Here is a 22,850-nt window from a genome sequence, read left to right as displayed (position 1 = left end):
TGAAAAAACTGCTTTCAAATGTCATTGTGGGCATTTCGAGTTTGTAGTCATGCCTTTTAGTTTGACTAATGCACCTGCCACTTTTTAGTCCACTATGAACAAGGTCTTCCACCATCAGTTGAGAAAATTTGTGCTGGTGTTCTTTGATGATATTTTGATCTATAGCAGGACATGGCAGGAACATTTAGAGCACTTGGAGACAGTATTGAGCATTTTACAAAGGGAGTCCTTGTATGCCAAAGAGTCCAAATTTGATTTGGGGATGATAGAACTGTTGTATCTTGGACACATCATTAGTGCAAAAGGAGTGCGAATGGATCCTGAAAAGATCCGTGCTATTGTTGATTGGCGACCACCAGAGAACCTTACACAGTTAAGGGGGTTCCTTGGTCTATGTGGATTCTATTGCAGGTTTGTTAGTGGCTACTCATTACATGCAGCACCCATGACAAATTTGCTGAAGGGGGATTTGTGTGGACTCGGAGGCACAAGACTGTTTTATGCGGTTCAAGGAAATAATGACTACATGCCTAGAATTAGCATTGCCTGATTTCACGAAGCCATTTGAGCTTCAGTGTGATGCTTCTGGAGAGGGAGTTGGTGTTGTACTCATGCAAGACAAGCATCCTATAGCTTATGAGAGCAGGAAACTTAGAGGGCCCGAGAGATCATTCAGCATATATGATAAGGAGATGTTGGCCATCATGCATGCCTTGGCCAAATTCAGATAGTATCTTGTGGGTAGCAAATTTTGTATTAAAACTGATCATAATAGTTTGAGGCACTTTTTGGGACAGGGAGACCTGAATGATCGTCAGCAAAAGTGGGTGAGTAAGTTACAGGCCCATGATTTTGATATCACCTATGTTAAGAGGACATAGAATATTGTTGTAGATGCCTTATCCTGTAGGCCACACCTCACTTCTATGATTCAGATATTAGAGGATTAGCGACACTTGATTGTAGTAGAATATGCCAGAGACACATGGGCCTCTAATATAGTGGAGGGAAAAGCGATCCACACCAGGTACACTCTCGTAGATGATTTGATCATTTACAAGAACAGGATTTACTTAGTCCCAGGATTGAAAGTGAAGCAGTTGATTTTGAGAGCACTCCATAATTCACCTACAACAGGCCATCCTGGGTATTTTAAGACTTACAGGTTAGTACGAGAGCGATTCACTTGGAAGGGGCTTAAGGCTGATGTTTTGCAGTATGTGCATGAGTGTCTTGTTTGCCAGCAAAACAAACAAGAGCACACTTATCCAATAGGGCTCCTACAGCCACTTCCTATTCCTGACAAGAAGTGGGAGTGCATCTCTATGGATTTTATCACGGGCTTGCCCAGGGCCCAGGGGCGCGATTGTATCTATGTGGTGGTGGATAGGTTGACAAATATGCTCACTTCTTCCCTATCGTTACTACATACTCAGCAACTCAGGTGGCAGAGGTCTTCTTCAAGGATGTTTTCAAATTACATGGTTTACCTCGGAGCATTGTGAGTGATAGGGACAGTGGCTTCATGAGTCACTTTTGGCAGGAGGTATTTCGGTTGTGTGGCACTAAGCTTACACCTAGCACTAGATATCACCCACAGATCGATGGTCAAACAGAGATTGTAAACAAATGGGTGGAAGGGTATTTGAGGAATTATGTGGCAGATCAACAGTGAGCTTGGGTCAGATGGATATATCTTTGTGAGTATTGTTACAATACTACATACCATATGACTATACAAATGGCACCCTTCATGGCACTTTATGGCTATGAGGCACCTAGTTTCTTAGATTTGTTGTTGGGAGATAGTTAGGTACCTCATGCAGGTGAGCTATTACAGGAGAGTAAGGATATAGTTGCTAGTCTCAGGGACAACATTGCTAGAGCTCAGAACCAACAAAAGCAGTATGCAGACAAGAAGAGGACTGAGCGTAGTTTTGAGGTAAATGATATGGTTTACCTCATGTTGCAGCTATATAGGGAGACCACTCTCAAGAAGAGTGGTGCAGAGAAACTCAAGCCACGCTATTATGGACCATTTAGGATCGTCAAGCGAGTTGGTGAGGTGGCTTATGAGTTGGGGCTTCCCACAGACAGTAGAGTGCATAATGTGTTTCATGTATGACGCCTCAAAAAGGCGTTGGGTCAGAATGTGATGCCTTCTGCAGTATTACCTCCCTTGGATGATGAGGGGAAATTGATCTTAGTGCCAGAATCCATTCTGGATAGTAGAGAGAAGCAGCTTCGCAGGAGAGTAATCAGAGAGTATCTGGTTAAGTGGAAAGATTTATCTGTTGAAGATGCTACTTGGGAGGGAGAAGTGATTTTGCAGCATCCAGCATTAAGATTGCTTGAGGCCAAGCAATTTTAGGAGGGGCGAACCTGTAATGTTCCCATTTTGGACGAGTTAATTATTTATAAAGTTATCAAATTAAAAATATATATTACAAGGTAACTTTATATTTAATTAATTTAATAAAGCGATATATTTTATAAAGTCATTTAATAAAATAATGTTCTAGAGGTTGCTGGAAGAAGCAGAGAAAAAACTAAAAAGGAGGCCGACCTATCGAGGAAAAAAGAATAAATAGGCATTGAGGACTCATTGTATATCATCCAAATTTATTGTTGATAATTGTTGATGTGCATTGTGGAGCCTAGGGTTTCTGCAAGTAGTCACCATTGGCCATTGAGAACAAAAACTCTCAATTGGTATGCAATTTTGAGGGTATGAAAGATCACTTGAATTATTGCAAAGTTGAGGAAGTTGCTTCAGACTTTCTACTTGTACTGTAAAGCAAAACATTGTGGTGGTATCAATTGGATGAATTGTCGGGGACATTTGTGTGATCAAAGTTTTCATCTATTGGCAATATTAGGATTTGATTTGCAGCATTCTTCATTTCCAGAGTCTTGGCTATTTGAAATCAACATTTTGAGGTCAGATTTGAGCAGGTTCATTATAAGTAACAAAATGTTTTGAATGCTTTATGACCATAAGACATATAGAGTCTTTTGTAAGGTAGTTGATTGAATGACCATTAAGGGAGGGTATTAGACTATTTTTAGTATCTTAGGTTCTTGCTATATTTAGCTTGTTATTCCAGAATCTTGGTTAATGGTCATTTAGGCTTTATTTTTAGTTGTTTTAATTTGTTCTATTTTTAGATGTATTTATTTAGATAACTTTTCTTTTTAGTTTATGCTTTTTATAACATTTCTAAGCTCTATTTATTTGTGTATTGTTTATGCAATTTTCCATTGTTTTACAATTTCATCTTTCTCATGCTTAATCACACCATTCCATAACAAGTATTAAGCATTAACTTAACAAAAGAATACCAAAACTAGTTGAACCTATTGGATGAAATGAATATGGCAGCTTTGCAAAATACAAAGTTAATTTAGAAACAAAGGAAAGCATAGCATGATAAAAACATAGTGAAAAAATAGTTCAAAAGAAGAAGATTGGGCATTGTTGTCCTGCATTTTGTCACCACAAAATGTAGGTAACAGTACGAAACTTTTTCAAATTAGTTTCACATTTTTCTGAGTTTATTTCATTATTTAATTGGTTAGTATTGATCAACCAATCGATACCAATTGATACAATGAATCTTTTTATTGAAGGCCTTCATCAAGTTTTTTTTGTTTTGCTTTTTGTTTAGCCTTTGCTTGATTTTTGAAGCCTTCAAAGTCTTTTTTTGCTTTTGAGTTTGTGTTTGTTTGTTTTTGGTCTTTTGAATTTTCTCATGTCATGCCTTTCATTTTTCTCTTCGATTCGGTCTAACCTAGAGGTCAATCAGAGTTGTTAGTCAAGAGATATGGTTATTTTAGTGCTTCAAAAGTGGACATTTTAGGTGCAACATCATGAATTAAAAATATGATGTTATATTTTCATTTTGACATTCACTTTTTGAAAATATAACATTTTATTCATTTTTTGTTATGTTTTGAAGTTTTGCACTTTATTTTATAATTTTAAGTTGAGTTACTTTTTAATTTTTCACTTAAAGTGACTATAGAACTATATAGTTACTTTTTAAATTTTTGATTTTTAAATCAAATACTTATATAAATGTCACTTTAATATAATGTTTATGTATTATATTGGTTAATATGATGCATAAATGTTATTTTTCACCAATATTGATGACATTTTTATAAAATTAAGTGAAATACATAATTTAAATGCCTCAAAATGGACTTTTTATGTGCAAATGCATATAAAAATCTATGAAAAGTGGAAACTTTTCATGCTAATGCATATACAAATTCATTTTGAGGACCTTTTTCATGCCATTACATCAAAAGCTTGTAAAAGTGGACCTTTTTGATGCAATGACATGAAAAGTTGAGTTTTCATGCTTGTGCACGAAAAAGGTGAGATATGTTTATAAAATATGAAGTGACTCCAAAAAGTGAGATTTTGTAGACTTGCACATTTTAAAATATGTGATGGGCTTCAAAAAGTGAAATTATATCTCAAGATATATTTTAAAACATGCAATTGCATCAAAAAGGTCCTATTTTGCCTTCTTACATGTTTTAAAATATGTAATGAACATAAAAATATCCTATTATGTGAAGAAAACATGTTCTTGCTCCAAAAATCTCTTATTTTGATCATAACTTTTGATTTTCTCCATGGATTTGAATGAAATAAGTTGCATTCATCATGTTTTGGAGAGGTGATCATTTTGCCCTTATCAAAAATTAAGTTATTGCACCCAAAAACGTGTTTGAAACTCTTAAGCTAGGGCACGTTGTTTGTATAAAACTCCATAAATCTTCAAAGTTTGATCACATTTTTGTATGGAATCAAATCGTTTTGGCCCTATTTGTTGATTACATCACATAGTGATCACCATTTTTGTGTTTAAACATCAAATCGTTTTGTTTGGAAGATCACGTTTTTTGCTTGGAGAAACACGTTTTTGCTTAAAATGCCCGAAAAATTGGAGTTTTAATCCACTTTTATGTGTTTTAAAGCAACTTTTTTGCATTTGGATCCATGTATATGCATTTGGGGAAGTCGTTTTTGCATTCACAAGTCAAAAATGACTTTAAAACATGCATTTTCTAGTCACGTTTTTGCAAAAACGGCCCAGATTTTTGAATAAAAAAATCATATTTTTGTTCAAAAAACTCAAAAAATTGCATTTTCAGCCCATACATTTGATCAAAAGGGATTGTTTTTGAGTTTTAAATGCATGATATTGTTTTTGGAGACCATTTATTTGGCACTTTCATGTCAAATCCGACCATTGAATGTCCATTACATGCAAGTGCGGAAAAAGTCAAAAGGTTGTTTGAAAATTCGGATTTAAAGGAGAATTGGTCTTAAGACTATAAAACTTGCTATTTTAGCTCTTTCTCCTTCATTTTTGGCACATATTCTTCATGTAAGTGGACCTCTTCTTTCATGTATTTTAATTCGTGCTTATCCTTGCTGATTTTATGCATGAAATCGTTGAATGGATGCCATTTGTAAGAATCTTTGTCTTTTAAAGTGCATTTTTCCTTTAAATATGAAGTTTTCCTTCATTTTGATGTTTTTGGTTCTTCCCCAAGTTCCAAATTCAAATTTCATCTTTGGAGTGCATTGCATCTTGACATGTTTTGAGTTGTTTTCAAAGGTATGTTTTTTTTTTGTTTTGGTTTTGTGTGCTTATTGCCGGTTTTTCTCCATTTTGGAGAAGTTGCAAATTTTTTCCCAAAAACCTGTTTTTCCTTCACTACATGCGAAAGCATTATCATGTCATCATTTTTCACATTCCATTTCCATGTCATTACATCTCACATCTCATCCGACAAATGCGATTATATGTTTTTCACCATCATTCGCCATTCACATATGCATGTAATTCCATTTTCCACTTCCGTTTTCACCCATCTCACGTTTCATTTCCATTCGCACGCACGATTACACTAAATGCTTTACATGTAATTGCATCCAAAAGGTCCAATTTTGACTAAAAGTCACTTTTTGTAAAGTCAAAAAGATGTCATTTTCTCCTCTCCATATGCATTCACACCTCCATGAGCAAATACATGTTTTTTTATCTTTCCATGCTTTCCATCTTAGCTTTCATTCGCATATGCATGTAAAGTGTATCTTTCACTCACACTTGCATCTCATTTCACCGTCCACTTTCCGTTACATGTTGCATTTACATGTAACCCATTTTCCATGCAGTGACATCTTGAAAGCCCAAGTCACTTTTTGAAAATCAGCAATTTCCATTTACACACATTCCCATGCGCCAAACACTTTACTTCAAAAAAAAAAAAAAAGAGTTAAAGGTGCTGATGGAAAGTTGTTCCAAGTGTACATCCGAACATTGTCAAGAAGGTTTTCAAAGTGTCAAAGACCTCAGTTTGTGCCGATCTACAAAGGAGAATTCACGACAACTTGAGCGAGAAAAGATGGATCACATCAAGTTTTCACATGATAATGGACAATTCATCAAAGAGAGCTAGAGGTTGTCAAAAGACGCAACACTATGGTTATCAATGTGAATGCAGCAGTACAAGGTACAGGAACTCCCAATCCTGTTATCATCTAGGATTGCATCGTCAAGTACAAGGCCTTTCAAAATTGTTCTTTTCTCTTCCGTCTTCTTTCTTCTTCTTTCATGTTTGTAGTTGGAGAAGATCCATTACATGAAAAAGTGTAATTACATGTAATGCGAGTTACATGTGTATGTAAACAATGTAATGTGAGTTGCACGTACAGTTGCATGTAATCCTTTAGTTTTTGGAGTTAGACTTGGTCAAAGTTGGTTGAGTTGCTTCCACTTTTTCCTCCCCCTTTTCTCAACTTCTTTGCCTATATAAAGGAGTACCCCCCTCATTGTAAAATCATCATTATCTTTATACAAGAGAGCTCTGGAGAAATTGTGTCAGCAGAACTTTGTTTGTGTAGCACTATTTTGAGAGAAAGTGAATACAAAGGAGCATTTGAGACTTAACTTTGGTTAAGTGAAATTGTTATTTGTGTGAATTGTAAGCTGTGTCTATAATTCATTCAAGTTACCTTTGATTCATACTAGCTTTTGTTATTGATATTGTATCTTGTGATTGATAGAAAAGAGTTAAGAAACAATTGAATCCTGAGCTTTGACCAAGAACAACTGTGAAAATCCATAGCTAGAAGCTTTGTCTGTAGCTTGTATTTTCGTCTTAATTCGCAAAATAGTTAGATTGTTATTACTTTTAGGAGCCTTCGTGCCCTAATTGTAAAGATTTTACCACATAGAAGTACAACAGGACTTAGAGCCAAACTGGTACATTTTGGCTAGCCTTTGAGTTAGTTAAAATTTATCGGTATCACTGTTTCTAGCTCATGATAGAAGTGTAATTAGAGATTCACCTTGCCCATTATTCGCCTTACGAATAAGTGGATCCTTTCTTGAAAGTTAAGAAGAAAGGATAATAGTAACACCCAGTTTATAAATCTCTCAATTTCTTGCTTACCTTGAGTTGATCCAAGGAACAGTGAGAAGGGGGAGCCTTCCCTTTAAGGTAGGAGAGACTCTGTCTCATACGCTGTGGCTGGTCATCTTATTTTGCGACTGAATTTTTACCCAAAATTGTCGGTTGCAAAATATCCACCCAACTTGCATTATTGTTCAACTCCAGATTCCAAGAATTTAAAGAAAAATTTCATACAAGATGGTTAGGACCTTATGAATTGAACAAGTTTTTGATAATGGAGCTATACTGTTAATACCAATTGATGGAGAAAAGAGAACTATGCCAGTCAATGATCATCGTCTAAAGTTATATCATAAATCAGTATCAAAAGAAGTATTTCTTAAAGATTTGTCAAAAATAATAGTCCCCAAATAACAGAGCAAGAACAAAGATGTAGCTCTGTTTTGCCCAACAAAGGGGAATGCACATCGAAATCAAACAAATGGAGACACTAACAGAATGACTGGAGACATGCAAAATTCATTCTTGCTTTCCTATTAAACTCTGAAAATAAACGATTACAAATCTGAAAACTTCTTCTACAACTTCATAAAAATAAAACTAAAAACTATTACTGATGTTCACAAACTAACAAACTTAGGGTTACATACAAACTTAGTGCTGCTCACAGCTTACACAAAATATCCGGAGCAATCACTGCTCACCCAGGCAAACATACAGGTGCTGCTGCAATAAAAATCTATGCAACATACAGAGAATAAAATCTGAAACTTTCCTTTTGCTGCTGCTCACAAACTAACTGACAGGAAGAATGAAAAAACATTCCCTCCTTTTTGTCTTTCTGCTGTCCACAAATCTTTCCCATAAAAATTCCAATTTCAAACTCACCTACCAGAAATAAATGCATATGGTTGTTATTGCCTGCACTTTCCTTGGAATGTGAGAAGCCAGTTGTATAACCCAAAAAATTAGCAAAATGTAAATTTTTACTTCTGACAGTCCGCAAAAATAGATATACATTGGGGGCTCAAGGACAAGAATATTTAATTTTAAAATTCCAACACTGCCCTTGTCTTGAGCCAATAAACAAGATCACTGTTGCTCCAAATCAATTACACCTAAATTTTTTACTAGGCGTACAAAACTCCCTATGCAAATGAGTTGGTGAATATGTCTGCTAGCTGCTACTCAGACTTGCAATACCCTATTTTAATTTTACCATTTTCAACCAGCTCTCTAATGAAATGATACCTTATTTCAATGTGCTTGCATCTTCCATGAAACACTAGATTCTTTGTCAAAGCTATTGAGGAAATATTGTCACAATAAATTGTGGTTCCATCCTCTTGTTCTGCCTTCAAATCTACCAAGATTCTTCTTAGTCAAATAGTTTGACATGTTGCTATATATTCAACCTCTATTGTAGATTGAACGACGAGTTGTTGCTTCTTAGATGCCCATAAGATTGCCTCCGAATCCATATGAAATACATAACTAGAAGTGCTCTTCCTATCATCCAAACTTCCAGTCCAATCACTTTTCGTGTAACCAATCAGCCCAAAATCATTTTTAGCAGTATACAAATACCAAATCCTTTGGTACCAATCACATACCTTAGGATCTTCTTTCCCGCTTGCCAATGGGAGTCTTTTGAAATTTTCATAAATCTGGAAATCAAACTTATTGCATGCATTATATCAGGCTGAGTTGCTGTCAAATACATCAGACTTCCAACCAAACTTTTGTGCAATGTTGGATTTACATTGCTACTGCAATCTTCCTTACTCAACTTCAAACCTACTGTTGCTGGTGTTGGGGCTGCCTTCTTTTTTTCATATTTAATCTCTCTAAGATTTGATTTGGATACTTATCTTGAAAGATAAAAATACCATCATGCATTTGTTTTACTTCTATGCCTAGAAAATACTTCAAGAGACCCAAGTCTGTCATTTCAAACTCACTTTTCATGGCTTTTTTGAAATCAGCAATAAGAAAATCATCACTCTCAATAAAAATTAAATCATCTACATACAAGACAACAATTAAAACTTTACCATCAGCGGCCTTAATGTAAAGAGTGGGCTCACCATTGCTTTTTAAATATGAGTCAATCTTGTTGTACTATGCCCATGGATCTTATTTCAGCCCATAAAGAGCTATTTTCAGCCTATACACTTTGTTTCTTCACCCGGAACTTCATAACAAGGTGGTTGCTCTACATCACCTCTTTCTTCACACTCCATTCAAGAAGGCAGAGTACACATCTATTTGAAATACTTTTAATTTTTGGTGGGATGCAATTGCTATGACAGCACACACGGTTTCCATTCTTGCAACAGGGGTATATGTCTCATCATAGTCTCTACCATACTGTTGTTTGTACCCCTTGACCACCAATCGTGCCTTATGCCTATCAATTTTTCCTTGAGGATTGCACTTGGTCTTATAAACCTATTTTATTCTAATAACTTGTATTTTGGGAGGTAAATCAATGAGCTCCCGTGTTTCATTTCTCTCTATTGCATCTATTTCCTCATCCACGGCCTTATACAATTTTTCTTCTTTCACAACTTCAACAAAATAAATTGGATCACTATGAGAAAATAATGTAAAATTTACACTCATCAAAATCTTCTCCTTTACCTTTCATCTTGGTATATTTCCCTTAAACTTTTGGTATTTCTTGGCAATAGGAAGGCAAGAATAGGATCTGAACTCTCACTACTATTGTTGTTGTTCTGTCCAAGCTGTACACCAATCCAAAGTTGTGGGGAGCTTCCAGGAACTGATTCTCTGGTTGTCTATGGTTGCTTTCCTTTCTACTTGTTTTTGTCAAGAGCTACCCGGAGCTGTCTGGAGCTATCTATATTTGTTGCTCCTTCATCTTGCTGATCGCCAACCTCCTCTTATTCATCAATAATGGGCACTTTACTTGAAGTGCTTGAAGATTTATCCACTGAACCATCTCATGACTCATTTTCGATGAACTCTACATCTCTTGAAATGATGATCTTCTTGGTGAGCGGGTTATACAATCTATATGTCTTTGATTTTGAACTATAATCAGTGAAGATGCACTTCACACCCTTGTCATCTAGCTTTTTCCTTTGCTCCTTTGGCACGTGTGCATATGCTACACACTTAAACACTCTCAAGTGTCCAACCGTCCATTTATGTTTTGACCATGCCTCAAGAGGAATCTTGTCTCAGACTGCTTTTGTTGGACACCTATTTGTCATGTCCCCGAATTATGGAAATAGAGATAAATAGATATATGAGGTAAAATACTTATAACAATTATTTTAATGAATATACAAAGAGATTCTATATCTAATTATATACTAAATTTTAGTAGGAATGAATTACTATACATAAATCATATTATAAGTTCATTGTCAATAAATATAATTATTCCAATAAAGAATAATATATAAATAATATGATCTAATAAATAATATACTAAGGTTGATAATTTATAATAGTAAGAAAAGATAAAATATAGTAAAGATTACCATTATTGTCCATATGGTAATAATATTTAAATCTTATTAAAAGAACCATATATTAATATAGTAAATAAACTTAATTGATAATAAGTATAGTGTCAAAGATACTAATTAAATCACGAGGAGTCATGATTCGTGGGGTTGAAAAATATAAGTACCAGGAGTAGATTACACATTAGGATGAAAAGGAGGAAAAAGGAAAAATTTTAAGTAGGAAAGACATGAAGGCAAAAATAAAATAAAATCTTTTCAAGTCCAGATCCAATCAACATCATAGATATACAGATTCAAATGAGAAGACATATTCATGAATTCATTATAAAATGACTGTTTGAGTAAGAAGAAGAAATCCAAATTAACTAGGGACATTACAGTGGTATCAAAGCTGTGATCTTGCCATCCTATAGGGTAAGAACAACAAGAATAATATGAAGCAAACAATAAGAAGGTTACATAGACAGTAGACCATCGATCGACCAAGGAATCAGTAAAAGTGCCAAAGAAGGGATATACAATGATAAATATTAGGCATGGACGGTTCTGTAGTAGTGTCAAAGGAAGAAAAATATCACATAGTATAGAGCATCATGAACAGGTCAGAATTTATAAAGAGAAGATTAAAAGAAGAGGCGGTCATTCCACTTGGCTCGACCCGTTAACCAAAACCATATAAAACACAAATGAAAAAAAACATATACATCGAAGAGGTCAGACAAAGTCAGAAACACAATGTCAAAACAAGGAGAACGAACTAGAAGCTCAATCGATCCTGAACACCTGTGATTCTAATTTACAAACAAAAGATTGGCATTGGTATTCAAAGTTTGTTTTACAGAAGTCGTTTAAGCTTTCTTGATAATCAACATTTTGTATTTAGAAATATGTTGGACACAAAATGCGTACAGAGGGAATTGACCCAAATACAGAAAGATGATGAGAGTTCATCAAGAATAAGTATTGAAGTTCGTGATGAGAATGATATCTGACATTTGTATGGAACAATTGCAAGTCCCATGGACAACTCATACGAAGATGGTTCCTTCCAAATTGACATCCGTTTGCTAGATGGGTATCCATTTGATCCTCCCAAAATGAAATTCAAAACAAAAGTGTGGCATCCAAATATCAACAGCCAAAATAGTGCAATATGTTTGGATATCTTGAAGAACTAGTGGACCCCTGCTCTCTCCTTGAAAACCACGTTAATCTCTTTGCAAGCCTTGATGTCGACACCGGAGCTCCGTGATCCTCAGGATGCCATTGTAGCAAAGCAGTACTTGAATGACTACCCTACATTCCTCCTCACTGCGCGCCATTGGACACGGTCTTTTGCAAAGAGGTTAGAGCTTTTGATGGAAGAAAAGGGGGTAATTCTAACATTGAATCATTCTAGATTCCATTCATCACAAGATTCATCTTTCTGACTCGCCACTTTGCACTCAAATAAAACTGTAGGGTTTGAACAATCCTCAGGATATTCCCCAAAATGGTGGCTGCCGCCTCTCGTTATTGAAATCCAGCCATATTGCCTACTACTTTAATCTCTTCATCAAATATCTTCTCACACCACATCTTTAGAAATAATGGCGACTGTTGAATTGTAGCACAGGCACTGTATTAGTATAATATTAACATGGACAACAAGTAATATCTCATCAAAAGGCGACAATACCAATATTGCAGTCATTGACAAATCACAAACAAACAATATAGAGATATATGCAGATAGAGCTCAAAAACAGACAATAAGGCAAAGATGTGATTAGAAGTGATGAGGAAGACCTATCACATATCCAACATGGACAGTAGATAATGGAAAATATAGAGATTACTAACAATTGCAGCCTTAGATGAGGTGCCAATATTAGGAAAACACTCCCACCGTAGATATGGATATTTAGATTGTGGAAGAGCATTTTTGATCCGTGCATTCTTAGTAGGTAGAGCATTGTCTAGGATTTGGAAGAAGGGAAGTGACTTCTCCTCAACCATTACGTATGCCACAAGGTGGATATATAGAAAAGTACAACATCAACGTTGCATTCTAATAAACAATAAGACAAAGAAACAACGAATGAGATCAATTCACACCATATTAGAAACGCTGCAGCCAAAGGGCCAAAATATGACGTGGAAAAAGGTTTATATATCCATCCCGCACATTATTTAAAGATCCAAACTAATGTGGAAAATGATATAAGATAGAAAGGGCAGTGATCATTAATAATGGTCATTGATAATCATTCAATATAAGCTGGTAACGATAAACCATTTTTAATATGTATAACAATCGATACAAAACCTATTAAATACGCATATGGAAGAAGCATAAAAATAGATTGGAAGACAAGGAGTACCATCCTTAATAAGGGTGAATCCCCATTGGCCATCACTTCTATGAATGCCCATGTCATTAGTTAAAGAAGTCAACAAAGAATGTAGCATGAGGTAGGTAAAGGTGAGTGCATTCCTTATATCATTCAATTCATAATTTTATTTATGATTAATAAAAGAGAAACTATTTAGAGGGGAGAGATTAAGAATATAATGAAACTTATAAAATATAAATGATAATGATTAGAAGTAGTACTATAATGGAATCATATCAAACTATTTCTTTAATCATTAATTATCAAAACAAAATGATTCAAGATAAATTGGAAATGCATGTTAATGAGGAAAGAACAAGGTAGGCAAGAGGGTAGGGCTGATCCCTAAGGCAAGAGAGGGATGTATTCCACTCTTGGGTTTAGGCTTATCGAGCTATGGGACCCCACTACAATACCCGAGTACTCTAGTAAAGCAATCATTAAGAAGTAATGATTCTAAATTGATCCCAAGATTATGTTAACTAGTAAGAGACTAGGAGTGTAAGAGGGTAGAGTTGAATCCTAAGGCAAGAGAGGTATATACCAACTCTTGGGTTTAGGTTTAGCGAGCTATGGGACCCCACCACGATGTTTCGAGGACTGTGGTATGGTATAGTATCTAGGCATGGTGAGGATGGAAGGTATCCATTTGAAAGGCAAGGACCAAGATCTTGTCAAGCCTTTAATGTGATTTCCTTGTCCAATCCCTGGGTAACCTAGCCTATACATACAATGTAATCGATAGGATATGAATATATACATATATGAAGAATTATTTTGATTAAATAATGTAATGATTGATTCCTTGGAAAATCAGGACAATATTATAAACCCTTACAAGTAGGAACAATGGAGCTATTTTTCCTAATTAAAACTATTAGCTTCTTTTGAAAGTATACTTATATATGTACTAACTTGTTTTCCTTTGGTACATGTATATGAATGTGTACTAATGATTTTGTGGTTGCAGGTTCATAATCAACGAATTGCATAACATGTGTATTGTGTGTTTACTTCATGTATGTTTCGTGTCTTCATGCATCAATGTGTCTTCTTCATGTATGCTTCGTGTCTTCAAGCTCTTATATAATTACGCTGTGAACACTTTCAAGTTTTCATGCATTAATATATAGACTCCATCCATAGTTGATATATTTTTGCGTCCTATTCTACACCTTGTATGTGACTTTAGTGTAAATAGTCATTGCTTGAAGACAAGCAAATTGAGGAAGGGTGGATTGTCATGTCCCCGAATTATGGCAATATAGATAAATAGATATATGAAGTAAAATACTTATAACAATCATTTTAATGAATATACAAAGAGATTCTATATCTAATAATATACTAAATTTTAGTAGGAATGAATAACTATACATAAATCATTTTGTAAGTTCATTGTCAATAAATATAATTATTCCAATAAAGAATAATATATATATATAATATGATCTAATAAATAATATACTAAGGTTGATAATTAATAATAGTAAGAAAAGATAAAATATGGTAAAGATTACCATTATTGTCCATATGGTAATAATATTTAAATCTTAGTAAAAGAACTATATATTAATATAGTAAATAAACTTAATTGATAATAAGTATAGTGTCAAATATATTAATTAAATCATGAGTAGTCATGACTCATGGGGTTGAAAAATATAAGTGCCAAGAGTAGATTACACATTAGGATGAAAAGGAGGAAAAAGGAAAAATTTGAAGAAGGAAAGACATGAAGGCAAAAATAAAATAAAATCTTTTCAAGCTTAGATCCAATCAACATCATACATATACAGATTCAAATGAGAAGACATATTCATGAATTCATTATAAAATGACTATTTGAATAAGAAGAAGAAATCCAAATTAACCAGGGACATTACACTATTTATCAAATATACTATTGTTTCTACAACCTCTCCCCTATATTCAGTTGGGAGTCCTTTGGCTTTCATCATGCTCCTTGTCATTTTAAGAATGGTTATATTTTTTTCTTTCAGCCACTCCATTTTTTTGTGGAGTATAGCTGGCTGTAAGCTCCTTGATGTCTAGAATTGGAGGTATACTCCCCTCCTCTATCTGACCTTAGGACTTTGACATAATGTCCACTTTCTTTTTTAGCTTTACCTTTAAACTTTAAAAACTTATCAAATGCATTAGATTTGCTTTTCAAAAAATACACCCATGTCCATCACTGAAATCATCTATAATTGTCATAAAATAAGTACTCCCCCAATAGAAGTGGTTTGCATAGGGCCAACTAAATCAATATGCACCAACTCTAATGCTACCCTTGCCCTTCTAGAATTACCAGAATTAAAGGGAAGCCTATGTTGCTTACCTACAATACAAGTCTCACACTTGCTACATGACTCTACAATCTTTGGCAAACCATCTACCATTCTTTTCTTGGACAATAAATTCAAACCAGCATAACCAAGATGTCCATACCTGAGATGCTAGAGCTTGGAAGGGTCTTCAATCACACTCTTTAGAGCTGGTTGTTGATGTACTGTTGTATATGCATTCTTGGGAGGTGCAACAATGGATTGAGAAGAGAAATATGTCCCTAACCCCAAAGGAAACATCTGGATCTTTGTCATTTGAACTGCTACAACTATTTTCTTACTCCCATCTTTCTCGTAAATGACATTTGTCATTTTCCATCAGTACTTTGTGACCATTTTGAATGAGTTGTCCAACACTCATCAAATTATGCTTCATAGCCAGGGCAAAGTAAACATTTTGAATTTCCTTCTTCTCACCTTGTTTGGTGTGGATCATGATAGATCCCTTGCCCATAATAGGAATTGTTATTGCTCTCCATTCTAATTTTAGACTTGAAATTTTTATCAATAAGTGAATATAAATTTTCATTACCACTCATGTGGTTGCAACAACCGTTGTCAAAATACCACACCTTAGGGCTGCCTTCTTCATCAATGTTGCACATGATGAAGGTTGTGGGATTATTTATTTCACCCACGTTTACATCAGTCACATTTGTACTTCGCCTTGACTGATGACGTTGCTTGTTTGAGCATTCACTTGCATAATGCCCAAATTTATTAAAATAATAACACTCTACATTGCTCTTATTAGAGCTGTAATTTTTCTTGCCTCCCTTGAGCTATTTTGTTAGCTACTTACTCCCTCTTGGGTGCTTTCTCCTCCTAAGCTTTCTACATTAGCATTTCTTTGCCCAAAGTTACCATGACCTCTACCTCTAGAGCCTCACCCAGAGCTATTTCTTTCTCTCCCCTAGCCTCTTGCATTGGCTTGTGCTTTAAAAGCTTGCTCTTGGGAAGAAGTTGCAGATCTATTAATCTGTTGCTCATGGGTTTGAAGAGGATCCATCAAATCATCCACAATCAAGTAATCACAAGAGTATCATACTTTTGGGGCAAACTTCTTTAAATTTTCTCCACTATTCTTTGCTCCTAGTATTCTTCTCCATTTGACTTCAACTGGTTAATCAAACCAGAGACTCTTGAACTGAAATCTGAAACAGACTCATTATCCTTCATTTGAAGTTTCTCAAACTCCCTTCGAATCATATGTAGCTTCACTACACGGACTTTATCAATCCCTTTTAAATTTGTTTCAAGTATATCCCATGCTTCCTTTGAAAAGTTAACCGCTGCTATTATGGGAAAAATCATCTCAATCATGGCTACTTCAATCAGGCTTAATGCTTTTATATCTTTCCTCCTTGACTCCTTTAACATACTGATTTGGGTTTGTCACATCATTGAATCCATTGACCACAAACTCCTACAAATTATTTGCAACCATAATGGTTTTCATCTTCTTTGCCCGAGTATCATAGTTTTGTCCATTAAAGAATGGTGACTACCGCCAGCTCTTTCATTCATCTCCAGCTGTGTCTCCTACACAAAAAAATTCAATACCCAGAAAAACAAATGCCCAAACTCACAAGGATCTAGGGTAAAATAGCTCTGATACCATGCCAAATATATTAGTCCCCAAATAATAGAGCAAGAACAGAGATGTAAGTCTGTTTTGCCCAACAAAGGGGAATGCACATTGAAATCAAACAAATGGAGACACTAACAGAATGACTGAAGGCATGCAAGATTCATTTATGCTTTTCTATTAAACCTTGAAAATAAACTATTACAAATCTGAAAACTTCTTCTACAACTTCATAAAAATAAAAATAAAAATTATAACTGTTGTTCACAAACTTAATTTGTAGCTATTTAGGGCTGCATATAATCTACCTAGAGCTGCTCACAGCTCACACAAAATACCCGGAGCAATCACTACTCACCCAGGCAAACATATAGCTGTTGCTGCAATAAAAATCTCTGCAACATACAGAGGATAAAATTTGAAACTTTTGTTTGCTGCCACTTACAAGCTAACTCAAATGAGGAATGAAAAAAATTCCCTCCTTTTTGTCTTTCTGCTTTCCACAATTCTTTCCCACAAAAATTCCAATTTCAAACTCACCTACCGGAAATAAATGCACACGGTTGTTATTGCTGCACTTTCCTTGGAATGTGAGAAGCCAGCTGTACACACCAAAAAATCAGCAACATGTAAATATTTACTTCTGACAGTCCACAAAAATAGATGTACGTTGGAGGGTCAAGCACGACAATATTTTATTTTAAAATTCCAACAAGATTTCCAATCCATAGTTAAACATTTCATCATGAAGACATCACTTCCATGAAGAAATGCAATCCTCTTAGATCACTGCATATGTAATCCAGATCGGTTTTGTACATAATAAACATCATACCTTTACTTGATATTGTAATCACTGTTTCTTCTTTCTATCATTGATGTTAGGGATGCTTGCTCAATTGCTAACAAACCTATGGTATTCTTAATCAATTACTAACAATCTCTTAATGTAATATCCCTTTTTTGAAATAAGATTTAATAATAATTAATAACTAAATTAAGATATAAAAATCAAGAAATAATAATGAATTATAGTATAGTTTGATTACGAGATAACTAAGCATCTCAATCTGTGAAGTCTCTGAAGAGACAAAATTGAGATAACAAATAAAAAATATTTAACACAGTAGTGAGAGGAAGATTGAGACCAGTCATCAGGAATTCCTAGAAGACGACGATATTCAGAGGGATGCCTGATCCCAACGAATATTGCTACCAAAGGATATTTATTAACCGAATATGAATCGGCCAATTAAATATTAAACAATATCACAAGCATATCAATATCATAACAGAAAAACGGCATATTAAAGCCAATTCTTCAAGTAAAGGCCTATCATATGAACCAGCAGTTATAAGGATATACTAATCACAATAGAAAGGATGTGATCATCCTGAAAGACCCAATGGGCCAAATACTACATGACAGCGACAACTCAGCAAAGTATGTTTTATAATTACATAACTTTGTGAACAATTGTCTGTACTTTCTGAATATTTGCTAACTGTGAAAAGAATTATTTAGGCATGTACTGGTAAAATAATGCAGAAGATTCATTTTAATAAAAGATCTTGCATTATATAGTTTGGGCATGTGAAAAAAAAGGTGTTTTCTGAAAACTGATTTTTACATAAAAGAAAATGAAAGCTACATTTTGGGGCCTCATCTTTGTCTCCTGTCTTCTCCTCTATTGTGCTTGGAATTTTGAATTGGCTGCTCAGAATAAGTATTGGTGATTAGTTGGCAAAGGCAACTGGATTTAAATTCAAGTTTTATGAATGTTGTTGTCTTGATTTGGCCATGCCCACCTTATGCATCTGTATACGGGGTGAAAATCAATTTAACAATTCAAACACTGTCAACAACTGAGTCAATACATTTTGTACTGAAACTTTTGCAACAACCTTTTTTTTTGTGATTCTGCTATCTTCCATGCCATTAGCTTCAAAGATGTATGCTTGGGATTTTGAAAATCCATTTTAAATTTTGGGTGGGTTTTGAGCTTCCATCACTGAAATTTTGAAATTGCAAAATCATGCATGTTGATGAAAAATGAAAAATTGAATTCCAAGTCTATTTCTTTGTATAATTTTGTGGGAATTAAATTCCTTCATGGAATTGAGATGGAGAATCATATGGCCATAGGTGCACTATTGGTGTTAGAGAAGTGTACTTTCAGTTGGATTACTCTAACTGATGAGATCAAATGCATAGATGGTCTATTGACCTTGAACACTTAATCTCTATCCTTTCTGTAATCTGAGAATTTGATTATCATTATGCATGGTCTATAATTTATAATCATGCATCTATATATATAGATGTATGTATATATATGTATGTATGTATGTATGTATTCATCTATGACCGGGTTTAATAAAATAATCATAAATCATGTTTTGCATTGCTAATTTATATCAATGTTAATTATGGTTATCATAACATACTTATCAGTCAAATTAAGATCACTTAAGACTGTTATTGGGCAGATTAATATAAACATGTCTGTACGGGAGACATGTCTATTACCACGTTATATATATGAAGACTGATCACCATGCCTTGATCAAGTTTAGAAATTAATCAGCGCAAAGTCGAGATACAGCAGCAATACTTATCTCAATGGCATTACATTGTCTCAGTTTAATATTAACTCATAAACATATCACAGTGACATTGTGCTTCAATATTGATTGATATTGTCATTGCATATATTAGATTGATATCGATATTAAGATCATAGCAGATCGATATCAACTTGTATCACATTGGTTTTGATATTGTTATTGTTGTCATATCGTCAACAACAGAGAATATTAAAAGGATTGTTCGATCTGCATATATACCTGCAAAACTGTGATAAAAAATAAAGATTCATTAGCATATAAATCTGATAAAACTTTAAACAGTTGGACCTTGGTTTCTATGCCATACATTTTATGTGCTTTGACTGTGGCTATAGGATGTGAGGGCTCTAGACTACAGTTTTAATTGGTTTAATTATTGTTCGGGGTTGCTGTGGGGTTCTTAAATTTTTGCTGCAGCAGTATGGAAGCTTTTGCCTAGTTTCCTATAAGGCATATCTGTTTGTAGTTCCTCCTGTTCTTGTTGTGCCTGTTAGAAAAGGGTTTGGGCCCCTTTCAAAAACCATCTTTACCCTTAATCGAAACAAGAAAGAAGACGTCTACCTTTGAAAACTTAGAAATTTGCTCTAGGAACGAAGTGATAGAAGCTTAAATCAACACGAACAAAAGAAAACATTGGGAGGATTCTACAGTCAAAACATTTTGTATATTGAGTATTAATGAACAAAACCAAACAAACATTTATTAGCAACCTCATTTTAGAAACAACAACTACCCTGCTAGAAATAATCTTACAGAATCCATTTCCACGAGTCCTGAATTTCAATATCATTACATCAATATACTTCTATCTTTTTCTGTCAAAATAATCTGCACAAAATCTGTATAGACAATGATATGCAATGGTATACATTTCCGTTCTTGTCTATATCGTATCTGTAAGAGGCCTCTTTGAGGAGCATATTCTTTCTTGTAACAGTGTATATGAGTAAACTATCCTCTATAAGTGAGAACTTTTTATCTTAATTTCTTATGAGATAATTAGGACACAGTTCCTCAAACCAAAAATAATGGCATTTTAAACTATGGAAACATGTTGGATCAGATATCTCTCAACCCTTAACCATTTATTTTGATCAATAACAATTTAGATGGTGCCTTGACACTGCCATGTTACTCTTTTGTTGGGTGATTATTTACAACCTCTGTGTTTGTTTTCTTATATTCATGATTTCTTTTGCTTTAGGCTTTAAATACTGACATTTGTGTCAGTTTTTGTGGTTGGACTGGATCGGTCTGGCCTTACTTTCTAGTTCTTCTGTCTTGTTTTGCGACTTTTGGGATCAGGACCCTTTCCTTGCTTACATAGTAAAAAAAATTACATTCATTGAAAAAATGTATAAATAATTTTGCACTTATCATACTGTGATATCTTCACCTTTTTAATGATTAGTGCTTAACAATTTCTTTAGAAAGCTTAATTTTTTATATTAGCAACTGCAAAAGTAGGAAGCCAGTCTATTCCTCTTTTTTAACAATTCTCGATATAATTTTGTCAGGTGATTTTTAACCCCAGTCGAGATGTATCCAAACATAACATTCTGGACAATTTCAATCTGAAGCTCAATGGCTTGTGCATTTAATAACTAGCATTTGATCAGACGTCTTGTAGGATTTATTCATTTGAGATGGATTTACTCACATTAATTTCATGGCATCCAGAGCAGCAAGGCTTGGCATGAAGTTAGAATGGCTTGAAGATGGCGGTGTTAAAACTACAATGGGACCCATTCCGGCAGTAAAATTTGAGGAATCAAGGGGTCGAAAGATCTGGTTTAACAGTATGGCGGCTGCTTATACTGGGTGGAAAGATGCCCGTAATGATCCAGAGAAGGCAGTGACATTTGGAGATGGGACTCCTTTGCCCAAAGATGTGATCCACGAATGCCTCAAGATCTTGGAGGAGGAATCTGTTGCCTTCCCTTGGCAGAAAGGCGATGTTCTGTTACTGGACAACCTCGCTGTTCTTCACTCTCGCCGCTCATTTGAACCTCCTCGTCGAATCTTAGCTTCTCTCTGTAAATAAATGTAAAATTGTAAAATTGCCAATTCAAGAACGTGACAAACCTGTAATTGATGGATTCAATCCTCTACATGGCTTGAGAGTAGAGTTAGTGGAGATATGTATAAAAGCTTCCAATAAATGGAGTCCAAAGCATGTGGAAAACTTAAAGGCGCCTCTAGAAATTTTTATATTGGAGTCTAATAAGTACTAATTTAATGTTCAAGGATGTGTTATGGTGTAAATATAATAATTTGATAAATGTTCATAAAGGATAAAGGATAAATGTTAGTGTGAGTATAATATTTCTATTTTACTATTTGATGTAGTCTAAATAGTTACACTTTGTTTGAAGTGCAAAATGATCTAGGTAAGATTTCTCTTTTTTCATATAACTAAGATGAATTATTTTGCATTTTAGAGCCTTTGTTAAAGGTGAAAGTAGAGGAGCCTATCTAATGATTTCAGTTTAGATATAGCTATAAAAGTCAGTATTTATCTCTCAATTGTGCCAATATCTACCATATCTTTCCGTAACATGAGCCCTACTACCCAAATTAATAAGTACTATTAGTTCACTTTTAGGATTTGCACAATTCCATTGTTGTCCATTATAATTCTCAAAATGCATTACACCTACAACCTAGTCCATAAATGATATCAATAATCTCACCAAGAACTCCATTAACAAGTCTTGCTTCTAAAAAATGTTTGTTGTAAGCATAATGTGTTACAATTTGCAAAGAAATATATGTTTTTCTAGTTGTTCATCTTGCATTTGAGTGTTGTCTTTCCTTCACAATTTATCAATGTACTTATTGTGCTCAGGTAAATAAAAAAATTTAGCATCTTTTTATTGTGTATTATTTTTCTTATTTAGTAGAAAACAAATGCATAGAGATATCAAATTCATTGCTTTCATTTGCACTTGAGTGTATGTTTCATTAA

The 22,850-nt window shown here is 34.5% G+C and overlaps 1 protein-coding gene and 1 pseudogene across 1 annotated transcript in view; both read left to right on the top strand.

Annotated features, from left to right (window-relative positions):
- The window catches only part of LOC149551933 (2-oxoglutarate (2OG) and Fe(II)-dependent oxygenase superfamily protein), a 48,979-nt gene extending 26,851 nt beyond the window's left edge, over nucleotides 1-22,128 (top strand). Inside the window, exon 3 of the mRNA XM_089787430.1 lies at nucleotides 21,563-22,128. Coding sequence (XP_089643556.1) covers nucleotides 21,563-21,926 — 364 coding nt within the window. The 3' untranslated portion in view covers nucleotides 21,927-22,128. The remainder of the gene's footprint in view (nucleotides 1-21,562) is intronic.
- Nucleotides 11,736-12,601, top strand: LOC149551934 (ubiquitin-conjugating enzyme E2 27 pseudogene; annotated as a pseudogene).
- Nucleotides 22,129-22,850: the final 722 nt, after the last annotated feature.

This window comes from Cupressus sempervirens, chromosome 6, assembly GCF_028749045.1.
Source record: "Cupressus sempervirens isolate cs-2001-9-10 chromosome 6, ASM2874904v1, whole genome shotgun sequence".
Classification (NCBI taxonomy): Eukaryota; Viridiplantae; Streptophyta; class Pinopsida; order Cupressales; family Cupressaceae; genus Cupressus; species Cupressus sempervirens.
This window is presented reverse-complemented; position numbering and strand designations above follow the sequence as displayed.